Genomic DNA, 24,833 nt, shown 5'->3' on the forward strand with positions numbered 1-24,833 from the left:
ACATCAACGTGGTCACACAACTGGAACATTTGTTAAACAGAAGGGGTGTATGGACACACAGCTAGGCATCTCTGAGGATTAAACTTTAATAACATGCATGCAGGTGGACTGTGTGTGTGTGTGTGTGTGTGTGTGTGTGTGTGTGTGTGTGTGCGCGAGAGAGAGAGAGGATGATACACACACCACAGGTGTCAGCTGTTGTCTGTTCTCACCTGTGTAGGGGAGGAGGGAGGGAGAGAGCAGCCAGTTAAAAACACTACAAAAAACATCTTTCAGTGTTCCCGCTGTGCAAGAGGAGGGGGGTGCTGGGCGGTGTGTGTGTGTGTGTGTAAGATAGGAAGCACAAGCATCACATGAGGAACATGTCAAACATAAGTAGGTCAGACTCGGCACATATATGTCTCTTTGTGTGTGTGCACCCTGATGAAAGAAAGTACAAAGGCAAATGTATTAGATTTTTGCCAGTAAGTTATGTGAACATATGAAGTTGACTTTCCCACATGACTAGCTTCCTAGTTCTCATAACTAGATCTGTCTACATGGATCACATAATATGCATATATCAGTTATTTTCACCTGTGTGTTTTTGTGGTTTGTGTGTGTGTGTGTGTGTGTGTGTGTGTGTGTTGTCTATGTTCAGAGCCTTGGGCAGGTCAGAGTGGAGGCCAGTTCAGAAAATCTGGGTCAGATACAGGGAAAAGTATCCATAACACTGGCAGCATTAAAGTGCACACACTTACAAACAGTTACTTTCTTTGTGTGTGTGTGCGTGTGTGTGTGTGTGTGTGTGTGTGTGTGTGTGTAGAAAAATATATTCTTGAATGCTTCAGGTACTGAAGAAATGTCAGGTGTAGTGCGGGTGTGTCTGTATATAAAAACATTGTACAACAAAGTAGAGTATAATGTGTAATGGTAATGTACGAGTAATGGGGTGTGTGTGTGTGTGTGTGTGTGTGATGCAGAGTGTGTAAGCATTACTGGATATATTCACCCATTAGGGTGTGAGACATGGCAGCAGCAGAGGGACACAAAGAGATCACTGGCTCCTTGGTGGTCTCCACCCTCACAGCTGCAGAATACTAACACACACAACACACATCGCTCAAGGACAGAGGCCTCCCACAGAAGAGCTGTACGCTCGCTCTCACACTCACAGCTTTGTACCACGTTCGAGACTCGCAGCAGGGGTAGCCATCCCTCATTTGCATACTGCACTTCCTGCCACTCAGCAAAAAAAAAAAAGACTACAACTCCCTTCAGGCTCCCCTGCCTCCAATGCTGGGCCCAGCACAGCGAGGGGGCTACAGAACTAGGCTGATGGGCCAGGAGGAGGCAGCTGGCTTGGCAGCAGCTCTACATGTGTGTTTGGGCTGAGGAGGCCACCTGAAGTTTACATGAGCCTGAGGCGAACACGCGAACACACACACACACACACACACACACACACACCTCTGATGTGGTGGTGACTGACATAGACGGGATGACAAAGTAGCTAACTACTCCTGGCAAAGAAATCACTGTATGCCAACCTCCAATCATATTTATAGCTTTCACATACACATGAATGGTGCAAGTATTTTTCAGCAAGTGGTAATTATTGGGGCATTATTTACTTGTATTGAGCCAATTTAAATCTTTTATCTTCCTATTCTCTCTACAGCTGGCAAACATACATATTAGGTGGAGGTGATCACTTGGATTAGGCAGAGAACTAGCAAATAAGGCTGAATGTGAATGCTGAATGTCCCAAAGTAGCCCAGAGGTACAAGCAGACCTGTGGAAATTGTATGACCAGAAGGCAGAAGCTTGTTGGCTCCGTACATCTTGACAGCCGAAGAGGGGAGGTTAACAATGTGACCTAAAGGCAGGCGAGATGCACCACAGATATAAATCCTTCACCCAATAATATGGTCAGCAGCAGAAAGGCTGTACCATACATCCACTCCACTGCTGCACACATTCACACAGACACAACTCAAGAGTGGAATGAATGACCAGAAGTTTCAAACATAAAGCACATTGTAAAAAACAAACACACAATTCAAATAAGGGTCCACCCTCTCTCTCTCTCTCTCTCTCTCACACACACACACACACACACACACACACACACAAACACAGGCTCTTGTTCTTCAAGCAGCAAAGTCAGAAACACCCACAGAAGGAATGTGTTTACACAACGACCCCTTGAAGAACCCCCATGTGTATGTGTGTGTGTGTGTGTCTTGACCTTGTGGTGACCTGCTTGAGAGGCCAGACTGGTCAACATCCGCCCCCAAATCACTTACTATCATGGCATCAATAAGGACTACTCCAAATGCACTTAGTCATTACGACTGCCATGTCTACTACAGAGAGAGAGAATGCGCGTGCACGCACACACGCACACAGTTACGACCCTGCCGGTCTCTGCCTACCTGCCTGTCTTTGTCTTTCTCCGGTTTGCAGGGCGGAGTCAAGACACAGGTGCTGCTGATCACTTGATTGGGGCAACTGCAATATAAAAGAGGTTACCTGGCTGAAGTTCAGGGTTCCCTCTCTCCATTGCTACATGCGTCGCCTTTGTCTTTTGTTTGGGTTTAGCGCATTACTCTGATTTACACCACACTTTTGTTTTCTTACCATCTCATTAATACTGACTTCACTTCACATTTTGCATACATGATTACTTTAATAAATACATATTTTTTGTTAACTCTTTATCCACGTGTGGTCTCCCTATGTTAAATCACCCAGAACGAGCTGGGTGGTTGTAACACACACACACACACACACACACACACAGCTTGGCCTTGCTGCGAAAAATTGAGACATCACTCCACCCATTATGAGTGATTCATGTCACTCAGGCAGTTAACTCACTTCCACACAATCTATTTCTCAATCGTGCAGACACGTCCCCTATTCGTCCACTCCACACTCACTGCTGATTTATTAATGACTCCCTCAGATTTATTACTACCTATCAGCAATATAATGAGTATTAATCATAGGTCATCCCACTAGTGCTTTACAATAGAGTAGAATAGGCCGCTTGAGTATGGCAAAAATCATAATCACAATTATTTTGGACAATATTCAGATCACAATGATTTCACACAAGTACTATGATTTTGGAAACACATTTCATTTTATTAACTTTCAAAAAATGCAGTCGATTGAATTGAATTTTAAATAGGCTTAAATTTAAAAATACATTTAAAAATCTACAGATAGGCTACCACTGTAACGCAAAGAGATGTGCTGGATTCATACCTCAAACAGAACGAGAACATTGTTGTAAAACAAATTTAGGTAAAATAACTGTTGCACGGTGGTGTTTGTCGTTTTCAAAAATATCAGCATTTTATCAACCAATTGCCTTCTTGGGGACAAATAATTCTTGACTTGACTTGATATAACAGCTGGTTAGATTAGCTCAGATTTTTGCTTTTACCACATTTATATAAAGGACAACACAAAACATTTTCACAAAACATAGGTTTCATCCCTAAAATTCAACAACTTTTGGTGTGGCGTTGCCGTTGGTGTAGGATAGGATATAGGATCATAATAAAATGAGGGCATCTAAGCTTTACCATCTAGCAATTGGTTACAGGGCTCGCAGTAATACTTCATGGGTGAAACTGAAGACTAAAGAAGCTGGTTCTGGGTATGCCAAGGGCAACGCCTGGTCAGATCAGACATAGGCCAACTGACACTCACTGCAATCTTGTCTTCACTGAGCAGATACTGACCTTAATTTATTTGACCACAGAGGTTGGCATTTGGCATTTTTAACCGAACATCAGGGATTGCGGAACATCTTTAACACACACACACAAAGTAAATATAGACTAACTATGCAACTGAAAACCTCTCGCTCACACAACCACTTCAAACCAGCAAATACCGCAACCAGGGCAACCAATCAGCCAAACAGAATCATCATCATCTACAACTTTCCCCTAAGCAAGCGAATCAGGACTGGCTACACAGGAACATACCATTTCATCATCAGCCAATAAAACCTGATAAAACTGCTCCACACGGTCCCCTGATCAGCCAATCAGGCTCCAGCTGAGGGGTTCCCCAGCAGCCCTTGGCCTACTCTACTCTCTGATGCTCAGGAGGCTCCAGGCAGACCTCTCAGGACACATAGAAATGTGCCAGTGGCTCAGAAAAGAACTCAATTACACCCCCCGCCCCCACCACACACACACACACACAGCTACGGAGGCAGACCCACCCTCAGCACTGCAGGGAAATTCACGGCGCTCTCCCTCCCCACCAGAGAGAGAGACGATGAGCCAGTCGAGATGAAAGGGAAGAGATGGAGAGCAAAACCAAAGACGATGCAAGGAGGAGTGCTGGAGAAGATGAATGCAGAGAGAGAGGGAAAGAGAGAGAGATACAGAAAGAAAGAAAGCGAGAGAGAGAGAGAGAGTGAGAGAGAGAGAAAGAGAAAGAGAGAGAGAGAGAGAGAGAGGGAGAGAGAGACAGAGCAGGAGAGGAGCAGGGCAGGGTTCCCAGACACGGATTAAGCTTAGTACTAGACTAGAAGAGAGTCAATGAACAATTCCACTGAAAAAGAGCTTTGAATCCAGGACTAGGTTTAATCCATGTCCAGGAAAACCAGCATGTGAAGTTGACAGGTGAGGTAAGGAGGTTGAGGAGTGAGCTAAAAAGCAAAAACACTTGTGATAGGGTGTGTGTGTGTGTGTGTGTGTGTGTGTGTGTGTGTGTATGTGACGACTCCTCGACCCGTACCTCTCCCCAATCAACACTTCTAGCCAGGGATGTGTGAAGCAGCATCAGCCCCGATCTGCCCCAGAGCACGGGATGAGAAAGTCGGAACAAAAAAAGAGGAGAGCTAGAGAGAACAGAAATGATCCAATAAGGAAGAAGGTGATGAGGATGACCAGACCACTAAAGTTAAGAAGTGACGGATGGGCTAGAACAAAGAAGAGTGTGGAAGAAGAAGGCATACAGGACGTGTGTGTGTGTGAGTGTGTGTGTGTGTGTATGTGTGTGTAAGAGGGAGAGAGAGAGAGAGAGTGTGTGAGTGAATGGCGGTCCACATTGGATAGAACACTCCTCTCTCTTTTCCTCCTCCTGAGACCTGAAACAACCCAAACTGATCGACATCAGGGTCTGACAGTAACTGGAAAGAGAGAGAGAGTGTGTGTGTGTGTGTGTGTGGGGGGGGGGGGGGGTCTGAGAGATGGCAGACCGACCAACCATTTTTCTTAGATTTCTCCTTCACCCTGAACCACAATCTGAACACGACACGTGTATGTGTCATAACAGTGGTGATACCCCAATCTACCACAACACACAGACATAAGTCAGAAAGCCATAGTGAGAGTGGACACGTGACATGAATTTCCTATCCATAGACTCTGATCCGAAGATTCAAGACAAAGCAAACATTCACACCAACATCAACAAAGCATCACTTTCATCCTCACATGAGACTTTGTGCTACTATAGGAATAGGATATAATACACACACAACATTTGGTGCCAGCATCCCCTTTGGAAAGATTGCTGCAGTTAGGCCTATCAGCTCCACTAATGGACATGACTTATTTATTGAACTTTCTGCTAAGCATGATTATTTAATGTAGACTGGGAACTATTATCTTGCATTAAGATAGAAAGGACAAATGAGTCAAAAACATTCTAACTCTACAGCACAGAGACACTTCACAAAGCAGCACTACAGGGTCTGAACACACACAATTTCATAGGATGTAGGCTACTAGCAGTGACGTGGACAATTTGAATCCTTCTGTGTGTGAAAAGAGTGGAGTGTGGAGTGGTGTGTGGAGTGCTTCGCTGGCAGAAGTCTTTTTGAAAAACAGGAACAGAAAGAACCTGGCTGTGTTGAATGTGTGACGGAGCTTCCAGAGACCAATTTGTCTACATTCTCTTAGCACAAGGGCAAAACCAAGAGAAAAAGAACTTCACTGATGGACCTTGTAGGTGGACACAATATTTGCTCAGAAATGATTAGCATACGTATGCACATGCGCGCACGCTCACACACACACACACGAGGTAGTCCTGCCCAAGGAAGAAACCGGCTTCTAAGGTAATGTGAGCTGTAAAACAGTCGGACACACAAGGAAAGGCGTCCTGTCTGAAATAATGACTTAATAAAGGCACAAAATACTAATTTTGAGTGCGTGAGTCTTTCCATGATGTTGCCTAGAGGGGAACACTTTGGAGATGAGAATCAAGTGTACTAGCTTTTCAAACTCGATCTTCAATACAAACTTAAATATGATTATGTGAACATTCGTTATTTGTGTGAAGACTGTCTAGATACAGCTCTCCTCTCATCTGCATTTTTAGCGACTGATAGGCTATTCCGCAGTACAGCTCATTCGTCAGCAGTTTTACTACACAAAATCCACTTCTTCGACTTCCCCTGAGGGTTGAATTCTGATTATTTTCCTTTTTGGGAAGGGGCGGGGGTTGGAGCAAATATCTAACACTAATCCTAAATCCGTAGCTGTACAGATGCTGAGTTACACAACCAGGCAGGGATGGACTGCGCTGGATCGAGCCATACAACTGTCAAAATCATGTAATGCCAAATTACGTTAACTAGCTAACTGCACGGACAGTCAGTGAGCTCGCTCACAACAGCAGTGGAAAGTCATCACTGTCTTTCAAATGAGAGGAGTCGAGTTAACGCCGTGCGTCAATAATAAACAAGGTGTAAACGGTAAACAAGTGTAGGATTACGCGCCATTGTGAACTGCCCTCATAGGGTCGTGGCGTATTGCACACCATTAACAGAGCTCATCGTTTAGCTTATGATCAATCAACAAGTTGTCACGGGCTTTGCCTCTAAGCTAAACTGGGTCTGGAGCATTAGGTAGCGGTGTTCAGGCTAACTGTCAACTTGCCGGTTGTTTGGATTGTCTCGTTGTCACTTGCAGCTTCACGCTAGCTAACGTTACACTTCTAATGAGGATGTAATATGCGAAATCTTGAGTGCTCTGGCAAGCTATTCATAGAACACCGCGATTAATGCCTTCTTACTTTCAAATCTGACAAAGTTCTAACATTACTAGGTTTAGGGTTCTGACGTTAGACTACGTGTAATAAGTCATTTCACAGCAGACTCTGATAACGTTTAGTATTTTGATGAACTTGGGTGACTGCGAATGTCTGACACTGAAAAAGGGCCCGTATATGCAGCTAGCCATAGCTAGCTGGCCTAACCAGGTCTGAATCAGGGGCGTCTAACAACTAGCCAATGTGCACTGGGTGGGTATCTTTCTCGATATGATAACGTTAACTATCCTACTAGCTCGGCTAACGTTATCTAGCGTGTGCCAGTCAACGGTAACATTACTGTTCCCAGCGACCGATGACATTTAGTACCACATAATCTATTAAATAATTCAAACCAGCTCATTTCTTAGCTACATTTATATAGTGTTAACCACAACAGCACAATAATATACAGTTGCAGCCTGTTAGCACTGCCGGGTAGCGCTTAGCAGCTATGTCTGCGCGCTATTACCGCTAAATGCCTGGCTACATAACTTAGCTGTAAATGTGGCTAGCTAGCCAGCTAGCTACCCAACCCCCCACCCACCGGTCAAAATGCAGACAATAATGTCGGCTTGTGTTGTAGGCAGGTCTACAAACTCTTTATGTGAAATGTTTTTTAAACCACCACTCATATTGAAGTTATTAACATGCATTTGTCCCCAGGATAAAAACATGTCACTTGCTAATAAAACAGACCTGCAGTGCAAACAAGGAAAGTGTTACTTACAGAATACCGGAGCAAGAGGTACAAACGAAGGACCCCACCGTCATGTTGGCATAGGTTGGGCCGCGTTGGTCGCAGTCAAAGCACTTTCTATTGGGAGGCAAACTAGTCATTTCTCGGAGCATCTTCAGGTGTTTCTCCTCTTGTTTTCGCTTCGCACTCGCAGCCATGGCTGGGGCCGGGATAGTTAAGGATCAAGGGAAGGGGAAAGACAAACCGGCGAAGGACCTGAAACACCCAGAGACAACGTAGGCTGCTTGCTGCGGCTTAACGGATAGCTACCAACTCACGGTCTAGCGTAGCCACACAGAGGAGGGCGGCTGAATGAAGAGACGGACCGGAATTCACAACGACCCCACGTTTCCACGAACAAGGAGTCGGAACGTCGTAGCCAAGAGGAGCATGCAACGCCCGTGAGTTAGCGCCACCCAGCAAACCAAAACTGTCTTGCAATTCGCTGTTTGCATGACCTAATTCACACACAGCGGGTTACACTCGCCCTGGAATATTTGTTTTTTCTTTTTGACATACCACTAGGCAGACGGTGTTGAATAGCATTAGACAATACCGTACAAAAGAAACTTAATTATGTCTTGCATGGAGTTCAGAAAAAGAGAAGATATTTGTGCTTTGACATCCCTGGTCAACTCCATATCAATCTGTAGTTGAAGCCTTGATATGTCGCAGGAACCTAGGAATTATTACAATAATTGACTGTCGCTTCGCAGGTCAACTTTCGGCAAGCCAGTGGCATGCCACTCTGAACCAGGGAGGCGCAGACTGACTGGATTGATAAGATTCAGTTCAGAAAAAGCCTGTCCAAGAGTACCGGTAGTTATGCTGTTTTGCCAACCACAGTTGTGTTACCTGCACAGTCTACTCTTAAATGTGGAAGAGTCAACATTTGTAGTCTTTGCTACTATATGCCTAAATGTATGAAGGTATTGCAACTTGATGACTATCAATATCATTCATTTCCTTAATCACTTTTACAGTTGGGCCCCAGGTAGCCTATGAACAGAGTAAATCATAATAGAAGAACACTTAGCTTACTGCATGTACTGTATGTGCTGAGTACACAGGCTTGGGCTTTTGTGTGTATATTTGAAAAAAGCTTTGTCAATATAGCAACTGACCTGTGGAAACAGGATAAATGTGGTTGTAGATCAATGACATACATGGGAACTGCAATGTGGACTAAAACAGGTCAGGTAAGGGGTGTAAAATGCATTATTTGCCAATTTCTTGCCAAGTGGCTGCTCTCTGGTATACAGTTGCAATACAGTTCATCTAATCACACTGTTTTAAAATTATAAACAAGTTTATGTACAAAAAATCTTTATAAACAGCCAGTTTGCACTCAAAGTTACTGCTGGAATTCTGGTTATGCAAATCAGGCTCACCCACTGATAATGAGGGCTTGATGACTTCCTGACAAAGCCTGGGCACAGCAGTGACACAGACAAGACGCAAGCACTGCATTTCCTGTTTGTGGCTGTGCCACTTCCTGTTTTCTTAACAGGCACATCTTCACCAGTCTCAGTGTAAGCTTGTAAACAGAGAAGGAAACTCACACACACACACACATGCGCCCGCGCACACACACACAATTAATAATAAAGACTGAAGCGCTCTTGCCTGAAGCTAGTCTGTTTCCACCAGAGGCCATGTAAGCTAGCTCACTTGAAATGACACAATAGAAGACATATGCAACCACCCCCTCCCCAATCTCTAAAACCATCAACCGTTGATCATTTTCTTAATAATTTACTCTCTCTGAGCATGCCGAAACTACCCTCTTCATGCAGATGAATGAGAATAAAGCACTACCACCACCTTCTCCTTTTCTGAAATAACTATTTTATTATTCATGAATATTTTGCATGAGTATTAATAATACATTTGCAATGACAGACAAAAAAAATAGACAAAACAAGGACATCCAATGAAATGCCTCTGATTTACAGCTCAATGTCTCTGTCCTGTTTTGAGGTGTGTGAGTGGTTGTTTCTCACCGTGTTCTCTGCTGAGTACTATATCTTTGTTCAGCCTGTTCAAACTTTTTTGTCTAACCGATCAAGAAAATACCAGTTCTTGTTGGTTTCTTTTTTTGAGAAATAGGCTGAAAGTCCTCTGGCGAATGACAACAGCGTTGACTGTTTGTGAGAACGTGTGAGCTCCCTTCTAACCGCTGCTGAGTGCTTGCGTGTTGCTTTGGGACGCGTGCAGTTGCGGGGCTGGGCTGAAATCCAAGGGCCGGCGGTTCTCTGTGTATCCGTAGAGCTTCCTGAGACCCACACGGGCGGCCTCCTCCTCGGCAGCTAGAAGTGTTTCACCAGGACCCTCCGCCAGGAGTTTCTTATCACTTATCACACAGACAGACAGATGCAGCAGGCCACAAATGTCACACACACACACACACAAATGTTAATAATCTCTCAATAAAAATATATATTTATAACCTATATCACATTATCACATATCACAACCTAATACAAAAATGCAAATAATAACCAATAATAAGAATGCTGATGATGACTAATGATATTTTTGTGTGTAGATAATAAGGGCAGTGTGAACGGTGGTAGAGTAATGTTAGTGTCTGGACATACCAGTAGAGGCCCACAAAGAAGAGTGGCAGGACAGTGCTGGCCCCAGCTGAGCGAAGGAGACGAGGCTCGGGAAGGGGCAGCCCTCGGCGGGTGCACTCCTCCACCAGTAGGCCCATGGGGTTCACCACTGACCACAGGTCAAACAGATCCTTACCAATCAGCTGCGTGGTCAGGAAATCCTGCGGGCAAACACATGAACCAACAATGAAGCAGAATAAACATACTCCAGTTCTTCTCTAGTAGTCACATACTGTTTGTTTTAAAGCAATGTTTTGTAATCTTAAAAAATCTAGTTTGTACACATACAAAGTTGAATCCACTAAATGAGACTAATCTGGTATAACAATATGTTGTCTGCATCTACAAGATCAAACAAATCTTTAATAACAATGGAAGGCTGAGAGGTGATCTCTAAAAGCCAGCATCTTAAGGGACAGACAGGGTCTTGAGCAGGTTTGTGAATTCTGACAGGCAGCGCCCAGTTCCCACCCTGAGGAAGAGTCCGGCTCTCTGTGGCCCACTGCTCTCCTCCAGCGCAGCCACCACCGCGCAGAATGTTCCGTACAGAACATCGTCAGGCACCGGCACCTCGGCACTCATCGTCAGGTCCTCCACACCCAGGTTTCGTGCCACGTGGCACACCACCTCGGGTGTCATCAGGTGGTCCACCAGGGCGGATGCTCCCTCGGCGGGCAGGCTGGGGAAGCTGGCACGGCACCAGTCCGACAGGAAGTCCCGTGTGAGGGCAACGCCTCTGGTGCGGAGCTCCTTGTTGTCCTTCAGGGCTAGCACGGCCGTCTCAGGCTCCAGGCCCAAGGCGCCACGTCGCTCCTGCTCCACGCGTACGTAGCACGGGTTCACGAAGGCCGCCTTCAGCCTCTCCATCTGGAAGTTTTCCTGCAAACGGGCACCGAACGCCTCCACCTCTGCATGGAAATCCCAGTTTGGCTTCTCTGAGCTGGGGGGGGGTGGGTGACGAGAGATGAAGGTGGAGATAATAAGGGGACATGTGAGTGACATCATGGCCAGGTCTATGTGAATCATCCACAATCAGTGAAATCCACAGAACCAGGTTTAGTGTTTCACTGGCGCATACAATTTGTATAATCCTTGAAGATGCAATACCCACAGTACGGTTTTGCAATAGGCTGCTGATATGTTGAAAAGCCAATAAAACTATAGACCCCTCCATTACATGCTACTGAAACACTATACCGATTGTCTAGGTATTGCTTGTTTATAACCTTCTTTCTGCAGTAGGAGCCACACACTTTGTTTCTCATGTACAGAGCCAGGACTGTGTATAAGATCACAGAATGAAGAACACAACCAAAGGTGGCACTTTTGTCTAGTCATGGCCAGACAGAGTATGCATCCAGGGGGGGGGGGATTACCGTTATCTAATAACCCAATCAGTCTTGGTCTGCATCCTTTTACAAACCTTGCGAGTACATCCTATGAAAAGAGACTAGTCAGGGTTTAACGGATTACTGGCACTAACATCAACACGGAATCTAATGAATGAGGGCACCACTGACGTTAAGAGACCGGACTGATCACAACGTTACGTATGTAACTAGTTCCCATGCAAATGTAGCGTTACTCCAAGTCACTACCAAATAAAATAGACAAAGGTTAGATGGATAGATGTTGTGTGCACGCAGTGCCCAACAACATAAATACATGCCCTTATCTACAAGACACTAGACCTAGGGGTCAGCCACAGTTGCACTTGATGTTGTCTAGCGTTGGCTAAGGGCATGCTAGCTGGATGGTAAACTAACCGTCGCTTCGGTGGCGGGGGTCCCTCGAGCTTAAGCTTGGCTTCCATTATACGTGTGTAAGCCTTCATCCAACGCTTCTTTTGTCGGGTCTGTGTGACAAGAACGGAACGGCAGACATGCTGATAGTGAAGTCCGAGCGTTAGCACGCCACGGGATGCAAGGAGTCCTGACGCCATGACAGCTGTCCAAAGAGCTGTGCATCGCTGATAACCTTCCCCTGAACACCCCTATTTAGTTCCGGGCTGTTTAAAAACGGAACCAACACGAGGCAACATTGCAAAAATAAAGTCCGAGGAAGGGCCATAAGGACTTGAAACGTTACTGTAAATAAATAAATAAAAACTCACTGTTCTTTGATCTGTAACATTTTTGACCCTGCACCAAAATGACATGTATGTGCATGATTACATGTTTCTCGTTCAACGTTGCAAAATAAGACTCAGAAAAAAATACTTCACCATTGTTAATTTAATCAATTTGTGTATGTGATATAATATTATTGACCGCAAAAAAATGACACAATGAACATTTTATTGACCTTGTATGAAGATGACACAAAAATAAAATGACAGGATGATCAGAATGGTCTTATAAATTAACACAGGGGAAACTGATTAGAAATTAATTTAAATGTTTGATTGCAGAATGCTACAGAAATACACGTGTTGCATAATGAGGATGCTGTACAATGCTATACTTTAAATATGCATTCACAATATCAGTCCTATTATTTTATAATACACCAACAGCTTGCTTCCATGTGCGGAAAGTGGTCATCCTAGAAATGATAAATACAACCAGATCTCTCAGAGAGCTGAGAGGAAGTATATACAGGTCACTCAAGCTTGCGTCTTTTTGTGCTAACAGCAGGATGGTCTTAAAAACATACAAAACCGAGGAACAAAGGAAAAAACAATTGAAGTCATATAAAAATAATAATACATTTACAAGTTCCATATGTATAACAAAATAAAACGAGAAAGAATCCAAAATGAATACAAGTATCCCTTTACCCAAATACACACTGTTCCCCTACCAAGGCTTTCCAGCTATAGCCTATGAGAGAGAGAGAGAGAGAGAGAGAGAGAGAGAGAGAGAGAGAGAGAGAGAGAGAGAGAGAGAGAGAGAGAGAGAGAGAGAGAGAGAGAGAGAGAGAGCAATATTTGGCAAACAGTTTTTGACACACAGAACACAGGCAATGCATGGCTTAGCTTTCTCCTCCAGCTCTAAGCTCCCTCAACAGGGACAGGGTCAGTGGCCAATAGGGGCGGCTTTGGAGTGAAGTGGCATTAACGACGGAACCACACCCAGGTGTTGATGAGCCAGAACGCTACGGTGATGGAGTACATGATCTTCTCACGCTTCACCCGCTCCTTGTTCTCGTCCTCCAGCAGTTGTAGCCTGCGATTCAGCTTGATGATCTGCAGAAGGCAGCACTGAGCTGTTAGGAAAATCACCCATACAGCCCTAATTCCCCCTAGGAACTAACAATGACATCCTGTATAGACCTTTCAGTGTTCCATCATGTTAGGTGCAAATGTATCCACCTTCAGCCATAAATCAAAACATGTCATTTGGTTGTTTTTTATAACCAATAAAATCAGTGAACAATTTCTATATCAAAACATGTCATTTGGTTATTTTCTATATAAAAAAAACAATAAAATCAGTGAACAATATCTATATCCACTGAGTTATTTTCATCCTTGTCTGAGCTAAGGTATGTACCTGTCGCCGGAGCGTTGTTGCATCAACTACAGCCATGTCGTCGGGTCCTCCTTCCAATGTTGTGTCCATTGTGGTGAGAGCACACCTAATAGAAAAGCCAACACACACAATGAAATAATTAAACACATTCAGCCACATTATCAGAAGGCACTAACTGCACACACTCCTCCTGAAGACCGAATAACAGGTTGAGTATTGGAATCAGAGCTTATTATTTTTATATTCCTAAGCAGTTTGTGTCTTAATGTGTCCTTACGTTCAGTCAGAATTGTGGTTGTATAAAAGAATTAAACTAAGTTAGCCATTTCTCTGCTATGTGTTCTTCCACATATGAGATGACATAAAGAGAGATGTTTTTATTTCATTCTTTTTCTGCACTGTCCCTGACTATATCTATGTGTGACTATGTGTTTAGAGATAAGGGGGAATATTATGGTTTTGCAGTGTTTCTCTGTTCTGCAATGAGTGTATCCCCTGAACCAGTAGCTATTTGGTCTGGATTGCCAGGGTGGCACTAATCAGGTTCTGATTCAGTGTGGTCCACGTAAGATGGGATGACCAACGCCATCCCCCCGTCAACCTGGAAGGATACTTAGATCCTGACTATTCCCTAAAAAACTATTAAACTGTGTTCCTGATTTGTCCTACCATTGCCTGACTGGGACTTCATTCATCTGTGGTATCAAAATTACCATCAAAGGCCACAAAACACACACATTGCTTCTCGTATTATTGAATGGAAAGGAGAGGCAGTACCAGGGGGACAGGCTAAGAGAGAGACAGGGTGGTGTAGAGAGGGAGTGGAGACAGAGGAGTTACCTGGAGTCAGGCCCAGGATTTGAAGAGGAAGAGGAAGAGCCTCCTCTCAGCACAGGTTTGCTGGAGAGCGAGGAGGACAGGGACAACAATGAAATCAGATCACACACACACAGGAAAAAATTAAAAATGAAAATTAACCCTGCACTCACTGAACCCCTTACTAGGCCTACAAAGAATCTTAAGGCTAAGAGTAGCTCCTAACCTGCCGTTTTAGTAAAAACTTCTACAAATAATGGGTTTGTTAAGAGATTAAGATTAAGAGTTAGCCTTAACTTCTGACTCACAAATGACCTTAACACAGTAGTTTCTATTATGCCACGTTGCAATGTTTTGAAATGCACATACAGAATCACAGATCCCTATCGTGGGGGAATAGCTGTGTATATTGTAAGCAATAAGGCCACAGAACTACGCAAACGTGTCATCATACAGAATCATTTTGAAAACGTTTTAAAAATACACTGTCAATAAGTTGCATATTCCATTAACATATCATTTGTGGCTGTGATATTTATTTAATGATCTGATTTTTCATCTTTTGAGGTAGGCCATTTAGCGCATGCCTACCCACCAGGACAAACCTGCCAACTTGTCATCAACCAATCACTGAAATTAAGATTGTGCCTAAGAATTGACGTCAGCCATAGCATCAGAACTTTTCCCTTAGCTTAGGATTGGTTTTGTTCCCCTTTTACTAAAAGTTGGTCTCGGCAGCTTTGTGAATAGGTTGTAAGAGGAAACTTTTAGTTGAACACTTTGTAGTCCAACTTTGGAGTACTCTTAGTGGTAAGATGCAATACTTTGTGAATATGACCACTGAATTTTGTGCCAAAAATATCTACATTATTTTAGTCACTTTAGACACAGATTCCATCAAGCAGTAAAACAGCCATGACTAGCAGCAGTGGGGGAAGGAGGGTTACAGGTAAAGGAAGCGAGGTAAGAAAAAATGAGCAAAAAGAAAAAGCCAAGCCATGGTTCAGGAATAGCAGCACGTCAGGTATGAATGACAATGATGACAGTTTACAAATAAATAAATAACAAAATAAAACCACAAACAAACAAACAAAGTAAGGCCACAAGAGAGGGCCAAGCACCTGTGGACTGACACCACATCACGTAAAAGAGAAATGGGACACTGACACATGGATGCCAACATCTGACTGTGAACGATCACAAACTCAAAACCTCTGCCCTTTACACACTTACACATGGCCTGGATCTCTCAAACAAAATGTACACACACAATAAACCAAACCAAAACCGAAAACAATAATCACAACGACAACAAAACCAAACCATAACCAAAATGACCAAAGAGTGACCAAAATGAAGTTCGTAGATGGGTAGGACTGCACAGGAGCCGAAGCATTTAGAGGATATTACTGAGGTGGCAGAGGGGTAACTGAGGTGTGTATTTTCTTTGGCGTGGGTGTTGATGGGCGCGTGGGGTCACCTGCGTTGGTTCTCGTCCAGGACCTCCAGGACGTGCTGGTAGGCCCGGCGCGTGCTGCTCTGCAGGAAGGAGAGCAGGCCGCCGGGGGAGCTCAGCCACTCGCCCTCCTCCACGGGGGCACCAAGGGGCACCACGGCTCGCACGGGGGCCGGGAGAGACGGGGTCACACTGCACATGAGTGCGCGCACACACACACACACACACACACACACACAGACACACACAGGCGCGCGCATCCGACGCCCCACGCACAACCCCCAGGGAAGCACCGGAGAGAGGGCAGGGAGTGAGCAAAAGGGGGGAGGGCAGAGAGAGCGAGAGAGAGAGAGAGAGAGACAGAGAGAGAGAGAGAGAGAGAGAGAGACAGAGAGAGAGAGACAGAGAGAAGGGGGAGAGAACACGTGAGAACAATGGCAAGAAGCGCAGAAATTAGCTTACAGGGGGTAAGAACAGATAAACTGAGTGTAAGAGAATGACATGTAAAGGCAGAAGGAGAGAAATAAATAAATGAAATAAATGAAAGAAAGAAGGAGAGGCATTCCATCACACCGGAGATGGAGACAGCAGTTAGAAACTGTCAGGGCCACCTCTCTCTTTCTAACACACACACATACACACACACATACACAAACACACACACACACAGCAATGATTCTACTGGCCATGAGCTTCACAACAGGGAAGAGTGTCATATCAAGCATATCAAGGACCCAATGCAACCAGTTTTACAGTGTGTCCAATTCCTCTCATTTAACATTGATGTGATGCTGACAGCTCCTATGGGTGATTTAGTAGCACCCATTTGATTATCCTTAGCATCCTGAAGTGATACATTCTGACACTGACGTAGATGCCAGGGATAATCAGAACCTTTACAATAAAAGTGTACAGGTTGTGGTCCAAATGTTTACCACATCCTTGGAGTGCTCTCTAGAGAAACAAATGTCTAAGATCACACAAGAACGAACAAAACTCCCACAACAACCACAATCGATGCAACAAACACAAAAAAAGTGAGTGGGAAAAAAAAAAACAAGAACAAAAAAAAAAAAAGAGTTTCACCAGCTATCAGGAATCTCAGATCTATGGATTAACCAAGGAACATGGACCTGTGCCAACAACACAGCAGTATAATAAAAGTAAAACATGACAACCACAACAACAAAAAAGACAAAGCAAAATAAGCCCAGAAGCACCAGCCCTCAAGCACCAACAGACAGCATGCCATACTACTGCAACAGAGATGCTCCACCATCACACACATCCATCAGCACACTTTCACACTGAACATGCCCATGACTTCTGTCAACAACAACAACAACGAGGACCTGGTGAGACGGAGTGATTGTAAAGGATGGAGGACCTGGTGAGACAGAGTGATTGTAAAGGATGGAGGGGTGAGACGGAGTGATTGTAAAGGATGGAGGGATGTCCAGTTTGGCCTTGTGGGTGAGCTGGGGTGGAGGGGGAGGGACTCAGAAGCCTGCAGTGCGCCGTGTCTTATGTAATAACTGTAAAAGCACAGGCTTGGCTGAAGGGTCTGTAGAGAAGCGTGTGAGTCGCTAACGTTACATCACGGGGGAGAGCGGAGAGAAGCGACGACACAGGACTCTGTGTCAGGGAGAGAGTCCAAGAGGGGGGTGGGGTGAGGCTCGCATCCAGATACAGTAGGAGTGCACTGCTGGTGCAGCACAGAGGAGCTGGAGGAGTTGTAGTACCTTTCCATGACCAGCAGGGGAGAGCACTCTCAATGCTTAAACAGTGCCATCCTGACATATAAACTGGTTTACGGTCTATCTTCATTGAAGAACTACATAGTAATTGACCTGGTTAATGGGGAAAATGAATAATATAATCTCTATTGGGTGCCACACCCCAGAGGAGGACAGTCAGAACATGCTGTGTTCATTTAAATGATAAGCAAGTGAAACTTGACTTGCTACTAATGTCTGGGCTACTAGATTATCTGATCAGCTTTTGGCAATCATGGTTCACACACTACACTAAGTCATTGTCTGGTGATACAGAAAGTCTTATTGGCTTCCGACTCTCTGTCAGTTTTCTATTGTTCTTAAAGTCGCTCTGAAAGTGATCCCCAACCTCATCATTATCATTGTAGTATTCAGTGTGGATGTTGTCATTCACATCAGCTATAGAGAGCGATACTCAAAACTGTTGTTTTTGCCATTATTGTTAGAGTTGTTGAGTTATGACTTTGTTTGGACAACAAGGGAAGAGGATATTGAGATCTGTAAAGTTCATCTAGCAGGCCTACAGGCAGGCTACAGTCACAGGATAGTCACAACACAAGCAGCAGAGAAGCAACACGTGGGCCTGACGGCATGCAGCAACTGAACTCGCATTCTTCTGACTGGACACATGCGCATGCACGCACACACATACACACAAACACATAAACAGCATCGGGATGAAATAGAAAGGAGAATAAATAAGCGGGGCTTGGTGATTCCATTTTGAAACCCCTCTCATATGGTCTGGTCGCACGCGTGTGTGTGTGTGTGTGTGTGTGTGTGTGTGTGTGTGTGTGTGTGTGTGTGTAGGATATATGTAGCAACATGACATGACAGTTATGTGTGCATGCGTGGAAAATAATGTGTGTGTGTGTGTATCCTGAAGTAACTTACATGGAGTCATTGAGGGGCAGCTGGCCGTTTTGGCGTGTGGCAGTGTTCTCGCTGGCGGAGCGCTCTCTGCGTAGACGGCCATGTGACCGCACCTGAGGGCAACACACCGAACCACACGGTGGTCAGTGCAGGCAACAATCCCACCATGCTGTATTCAACCCTTCTTTGAGGCCATAATTAAAGCAATTCTGTGCAACAACTTGCAAGCCACTTTTTATTATTGAGTGTTTTAGCTTTTAATAGACAGGACAGTGAAGAGTGGACAAGAGCTGAGGGTAAGAGAGAGATGGGGAATGGGTTTGGAAAATGACCTCAGGCCAGATTCGAACTCGGGTAAGTGGTGCTGGATGCAGACACTACCGCTTTACTACACTTTTGAAAAAAAAAATATGTAAAAGATGGCACTGTAAAAATGTATGAAAAGCCTTGCAGCGACATTGCCAACATCGGGGCCAAAAGTTTGCAGTTACAAAGTTGGCAAGCTTTTATCACTGCCAGCTGGATATATTAGCCAGGTATTTGCATGTTTTTAGATGCCAACAGAGGTAGCTCACCAGACCAAAAGTCTATAAAGCTGTTGGCGGTGAGGCTACTGGCGGTGAGAGGCTTAAAATGGAAGATGCCACCCAAACATCAGTGTCTCTGGACACAAAAACATTGTACAAGTCAGTGCATGGTCCAATTCAAAACCACAAACAGTCTTATGTAATTCTCAAATAGGCGTGGATTCAGTGTAAGCGATTTCTATAGGTCATGTAATAAAGGTCCTCTTGAACATTGAAGGTACAGTCCCCTTACCTCTTCAGTGGGCTGGCTGGGAGCACTGGACCGCTCCATCTCGAGGAAGTCCAGGGGCCGTTCGTTGAGGGTGAGGACCCTCGGGGGCGTCTTCAGGGCCACCCCCTCCAGTGGAGTGGACTGGATAAGGTCCAGGTCTCGAGGTCTGGGGAACTGGGAATCGTCACCGTCGCCTGAGCGTCATAGAGAGTGGGGGGGAAACACTGAGACCGGGAAACACAGCACCTTCAGCTTAACCTTAATGCACCTCTGTTGTGGCACTGAAAATGTGTCAGTCATTCTTTTTCTCCATTGACCAATGAGGACAATATGCAACCTCATTTGCCACAGATGCATTGGTTCCACAGAAATGCAGTTTCCCTTTAATGGACTTTCATCTAGGCCTACTTTTCTAACCGTTTTAGTTTCACTTTAATTGACTTACAGTCGCCTGCTAATCTCTTCACATTAGAGCATTCATTAACAGCCATGGCCTCTTCCTTACACACTACTCTCAACACAGACCACACACCTGCCACCACGATCCTCTCGGGCACATGCATCATGACGCTGTGGGGTGCATCGAAGAACCCCTTTTCCTGGTCGTCAGTGGAGTATTTCAGCATCTCAGGGACCCGCATTTGCTGGCTGATGCCCTCCGTGTATTCCAGATCGTAGTGAATGCGATTGATCTCGGCCATCTCGGCGGTGGGCGAGGGGAATGCGGCGCCATTCATCTCACTGGAGGAACGGGAGAGAGCCATAGCGCGGTCTTTCAAATCCTATTGTATAATAATAAAAGTCAGAATAACAAAGGTCGCATTAGTTGAGTGCAAGTGTAAGGTTGCTCACTTTAACGTGTTCACTTACATGAACTATCGCCAAACTAAAATAGTCCTAACGATAACTACTCATTAACAGTTAGTTAAGTTAACGTTAATTATGTTAATGTTACTTGATTGCTCTTCAAGGACAGGAAACACCTGACTGTATAATTCAATAGCCTAACGTTACTTCTACCTAGACTACTGAACACAATGTGTGTGTGATGGTTATTGAACGAGTAAACATTGACCACAAATGGGTCTGAATAATCACCTGTCATCCAAAAATGAATCAATATGAAGAAGATCTATACTTGAAACAGTTCCACTGAGTTCAGTGAAGCAGCCCATGCTAACATTAGCATTCAGCTAACTGTCCTTGCTAACCTTAATTGCGTTAGCTTGCTAGTCATCCACCAGAGTAGAAGACTAATAGCAGGGAGCGTGCTAACTGTCTTTTACTGTCTATGGTACTAACCTATCTGTCAGTTGAACAGCATCATCAGTGACGATTATGTAACATGAATATACGAGGAAAACATAACCGTTGTAGACTGCCAGTTTTGACAAACAAACACTGACAACGTCAGTCATCCAGTGACAGTTCATGTTAGCAACATAGCTAACGTTATCTTGCTTGTTCAACTGATCAATTTCCGAGAGACAGCCACCCATTTCTAACGTCATGGAACATAAGCAGAACAGCCTTACCCTTCAAACTGTCAACCGCAATACCGAATGGGTCACAGATGGATACGAGATTGAAGTTAGTAGTTTAAAAGTCAAACTACATCACAGACAAACAGCCGTCCCCCCGGACCGTTGAGTAGCGCGACAGTCAAAATCCCCCCACACACAGAACAGCAGCAGCACCAGACACAGCCGCAGCAAAGCAAGACCAAGAGATGACGTAGTACCAAACAGGAAGTATGATAACTTTTGTTTCGAGACGTATTGTTTCGTTGCTTCTCCTTGGTCCATATTGCCATCTAGCGGAAACAATACCAACATTTTTAGTAGCGTTGTAAATTCAGGTATGTACGTACAATTAAGCTTATTTTAGAGTAATTTGAGGCAGGCCCACATTCAAACCAGGCAATCATTTGCTATTAACGTATAAGGACTACAGGGTCAGGGACGTAGGTCTACCTGAAGCCTAGGCTACCTAGGCTACCCTACACAGGGCAATTCCACGGAAAATTGACTTTTTGTCACATCCATAAAGCCAGTGAAATGCCTTGGCATTTGTATGATGTGAATGATAACATTCCTTTTTTGTGCATTTTTGTACATTCTTCAGCCAAAAATAGCAAATGCTCAAATTTCATGTTATCATTCACATCATACCATACCATTACATTTTATTGGCGTTATGGATGTTACAAAAAACGTAATTTTCCATGGAATTGCCCCAGAATAGGCTACTGTACGAAGCCGTGGAAATAGATTGCAGTTGAACAGTACATAGAAAACAATTGTTGAAAGGCTGCTGATGAGTTACTGTCAGATTCAAGTATTTGTACTGTGACACTAGTTTTGTAATTTTGCCATCACGAAATGTAGGCTACATCACCACCTTACTATCCAATCAAGATGTGCTTTAATTCAAGGGGTAAACAAAAATACAGCATTAACCATTTATTAATTACAGACATTTTTGAGGCTCAGAAGCAATTCGACAAATAGGCTATAGCTTACATAACTATAACTATAATGATTATATTTAATACCTGGAGGAAAATCCTTTGCAATCATTGACTGCCTGAAGTCTGGAAATCACAGACATCACCAAGCAATGAGATTCCACAATATGCTTTGCCAGACCTTTCACTACGGCCTCTTTCAGTTGTAGGTCTGGTGACCTACTTACTGTAACCATTGAAGAAACATCTCACAATCCACTAGCTGCCCATCCCGTGAGTACACTGTAAATAAACTGTAAATTACTCCAAAAACAGAAAACAAACAAAGTGGGCGCAGCCTGTCCGTCAAACAACAACAAAACTAGATGACCGCCGCCCAGTCCAGCACATTTTTTTCAACAAAAATATGTCACCTTTGTCAAATTGTGTTCATTTCCTACTTTGTTCCTTTTTTGTGTGTTTGTAATTGAGTGTGTGCACGGTGTGTGGTTGTTTTTGTGTGCTTCTGTGTGTGTTTTTTGAGTGTGTGTGCGCCTGCATGTAAGTTAGGTTTTTTTTGTGTGTGTTTTTTTTTTGTGTGTGTGTTTGTGTGTGTGTGTGTGTGTATTGTATGTGTGTGTGTGTGTGTGTAGATGTAGGTGTGTTTGTGTGTGTGTGTGTGTGTGTGTGTGTGTGTGTGTGTGTGTGTGTGTGGATGTAGGTGTGTTTGTATGTGTGTGTGTGTGTGTGTGTGTGTGGATGTAGGTGTGTTTGTGTGTGTGTGTGTGGATGTAGGTGTGTTTGTGTGTGTGTGTGTGTATTGTATGTGTGTGTGTGTGTGTGTGTAGATGTAGGTGTGTTTGTGTGTGTGTGTGTGTGTGTGGATGTAGGTGTGTTTGTATGTGTGGGTGCATGTGTGTGAGGGTGTGTGTGTGTTAATGTGTTTGTGTGCGTGTTTGTGCATGTCATGTGTGTGCATGCATGTGTGTGTGTGCATGTGTAGTGTGCTATTCATCAACTACTTTACCAATAACCTAGCCCATCTGTTACAATAATGCATACAGAACTGGTTCCTTCCTTCAAAATACTGTAGGGGACTAGTGAATCACCATAATTTAACAATGTTAACAAACATCAAATGTAAAGTATATATATATATATATATATATATATTTAACAGGAGTAAAAAGGGGTAGGGTGGGGTGAGAAGGGTTAATGTAACAACAACATATTACAGTTATAGCACTTTTCTTGACACTCAAAGTGCTTCACAGGAGAGGCAGAATCTCACTGAGCACCACCAATGTGTAGCACCCATCTGAGTGATGCACAACAGCCATTATGTGCCAGAATGTTCACCACACACTAGTTTCAGGTGGAGAGTGAAGGAGTGAATGAACCAATTACACACTGGGAGGATGATTACAAGGCCAAATTGAATGAACCAGGTAGCCAGCAAATCAGGGAACCACCTACTCTTTGCGATAAGTGCCATGGGATCTTTAACAACCATGGTGAGTCAGGGCCTCAATTAACATTAACATTCATGCAAAGGAAAACATCTTCTGCAGTAGCCTACAGTGTCCCTGTCACTACAATAGGGCATTGGGATTGATATTTGTTTGGTGGCTTTTGGCCACAGGGAAGAGTGCCACATACTGGTCAGCCACCAACACCACTTCCAGCAGGACCCTACTCTTCCAAGGAGGTCTCTTATCCAAGTACTAACTAAGCCTGCTTAGCTTCAGTAATTCAGCAAAGTCAGGGTATCTGGCTAAAAACAAAAGGTGAAAGGCATATATGATTCTAACTGTCTCATCTGAAATGCACACTCAATTCTCACTGGTATCTGCTAGACAACAAGTACCAAAACATGATTAGTTCATAGATTTCACATGTAAAATACATTTTATACAATCCCACCCCCATCTTGCCTGTTCATAATGTGTGTGTGTGTGTGTGTGTGTGTGTGTGTGTGCGCGCGCGCGTGTGCGTGCATGTGCTTGTGTGTGTGCCTGTGTGTGTGCATGTACATGCATGCCTACATACTGTATATCCACTGTGTGAGTATGTGTCATATGATTACTGTGAATAGATGTGTGTGTGTGTGTATCTGTTTATGCACATGTGTGCAATGGGTTAACATGGCCCCTGGAGGCAAACATACGCAAAATATTGGTCATCCTAGACCCTACGGTTCTCAAGATATTCACAGAAAACTGTTGGTGTACAGTAAATGTATACATAAATTAATTTATTGTATGGCCCCCCATGAACAGAATTCCAAAAAACTTGGCGTGCATTTAGAGGGTGTTATAATGATCCTGAACTTCCAATTTCGTGCAGTTTTGATCATGTCAGGTCAGAGATATACCTGCGATTACAACATCTCATTTTTGCTTTTTCATTTTTAACTAGGTGGTGCTATACATGAAATGAGTAGGCCCTACAATTCTCGAGATATCCACAGAAAACTGTATCTGCCCTACCCTCCTTATACTCACCCCCCTTGGATATTTCCAATTTTACTGCTTTTAAAAATGGAATATTGATCAATTTAATTTAGCCTTATTTTTACAATAATTTACACAAATTCCCCACTTTAATGTCAAAGTGAAAGCAGATTATTTTTTTATAGGCACTGTATGATGGGTTGTTTCGGGGTTGTTGACAAAATGACAGTGAGGGTCATGATGTCCATCCTCAGCAATAAAAAAAAGAAACAATCTTAAACATGGGCATGGGCATAATATATTCAAAGATTTTGAAATGTAAAAGACTGGGTGGGC

General features: G+C 43.9%; 3 protein-coding genes across 6 annotated transcripts in view; all 3 read right to left on the bottom strand.

Moving 5' to 3' along the window:
• The window catches only part of agfg1a (ArfGAP with FG repeats 1a), a 32,084-nt gene extending 23,567 nt beyond the window's left edge, over window positions 1-8,517 (bottom strand). Inside the window, 1 exon segment of the mRNA XM_076282203.1 lies at window positions 7,781-8,517. Within this exon segment, the coding sequence (XP_076138318.1) occupies window positions 7,781-7,947 (167 nt within the window). The 5' untranslated portion in view covers window positions 7,948-8,517.
• Window positions 8,518-9,623: 1,106 nt separating this feature from the next.
• Window positions 9,624-12,351, bottom strand: mrpl44 (mitochondrial ribosomal protein L44). Its single transcript, XM_076282204.1, has 4 exons — window positions 12,174-12,351; window positions 10,879-11,347; window positions 10,390-10,568; window positions 9,624-10,142 (listed from the first exon to the last, which is right to left on the bottom strand). The coding sequence occupies exons 1-4, from the start codon at window positions 12,347-12,349 to the stop codon at window positions 9,962-9,964; spliced, it is 1,005 nt and encodes a 334-aa protein (XP_076138319.1). The 5' UTR covers window positions 12,350-12,351; the 3' UTR covers window positions 9,624-9,961.
• Window positions 12,352-12,623: 272 nt separating this feature from the next.
• mffa (mitochondrial fission factor a) lies at window positions 12,624-21,320 on the bottom strand. Of its 4 annotated transcripts, XM_076282208.1 has the most exons (8): window positions 21,134-21,320; window positions 20,131-20,380; window positions 19,620-19,792; window positions 18,822-18,913; window positions 16,177-16,344; window positions 14,721-14,780; window positions 13,902-13,986; window positions 12,624-13,594 (listed from the first exon to the last, which is right to left on the bottom strand). In XM_076282208.1, exons 2-8 carry the CDS (start codon window positions 20,360-20,362, stop codon window positions 13,463-13,465), a joined length of 942 nt encoding a protein of 313 aa, XP_076138323.1. In that variant the 5' UTR covers window positions 20,363-20,380; window positions 21,134-21,320; the 3' UTR covers window positions 12,624-13,462. The 4 variants fall into 4 exon arrangements, with proteins under 4 accessions (XP_076138323.1, XP_076138321.1, XP_076138320.1 ...); XM_076282206.1 differs by lacking the exon at window positions 16,177-16,344 and having other exon boundaries at window positions 20,131-20,339; XM_076282205.1 differs by lacking the exon at window positions 16,177-16,344.
• Window positions 21,321-24,833: the final 3,513 nt, after the last annotated feature.

Source organism: Alosa pseudoharengus, unplaced genomic scaffold (genome assembly GCF_046254945.1).
Source record: "Alosa pseudoharengus isolate Yale_2024_CS ecotype anadromous, Long Island Sound unplaced genomic scaffold, YU_APseudo_1.1 YU_APseudo_1.1_scf_13, whole genome shotgun sequence".
In the NCBI taxonomy this organism is placed as follows: domain Eukaryota; kingdom Metazoa; phylum Chordata; class Actinopteri; order Clupeiformes; family Clupeidae; genus Alosa; species Alosa pseudoharengus.

Bases quoted from the DNA above. Each gene is read 5' to 3' on its own strand.
- mrpl44 (XM_076282204.1), bottom strand. From the start codon at position 12,349: ATGGCGTCAGGACTCCTTGCATCCCGTGGCGTGCTAACGCTCGGACTT. The intron at 10,569-10,878 runs GTGGGAACTGGG...GTTTGCCCGCAG, and splicing joins GAGCCGGACTCTTCCTCAGG to GATTTCCTGACCACGCAGCT. The intron at 10,143-10,389 runs GTATGTCCAGAC...CTGTGTGATAAG, and splicing joins TTCTTTGTGGGCCTCTACTG to TGATAAGAAACTCCTGGCGG.
- mffa (XM_076282208.1), bottom strand. From the start codon at position 20,362: ATGGCTCTCTCCCGTTCCTCCAGTGAGATGAATGGCGCCGCATTCCCC. The intron at 19,793-20,130 runs GTGTGTGGTCTG...TATGACGCTCAG, and splicing joins CGAGAGGATCGTGGTGGCAG to GCGACGGTGACGATTCCCAG. The intron at 18,914-19,619 runs GTAAGGGGACTG...TGTTGCCCTCAG, and splicing joins CCAGCCAGCCCACTGAAGAG to GTGCGGTCACATGGCCGTCT.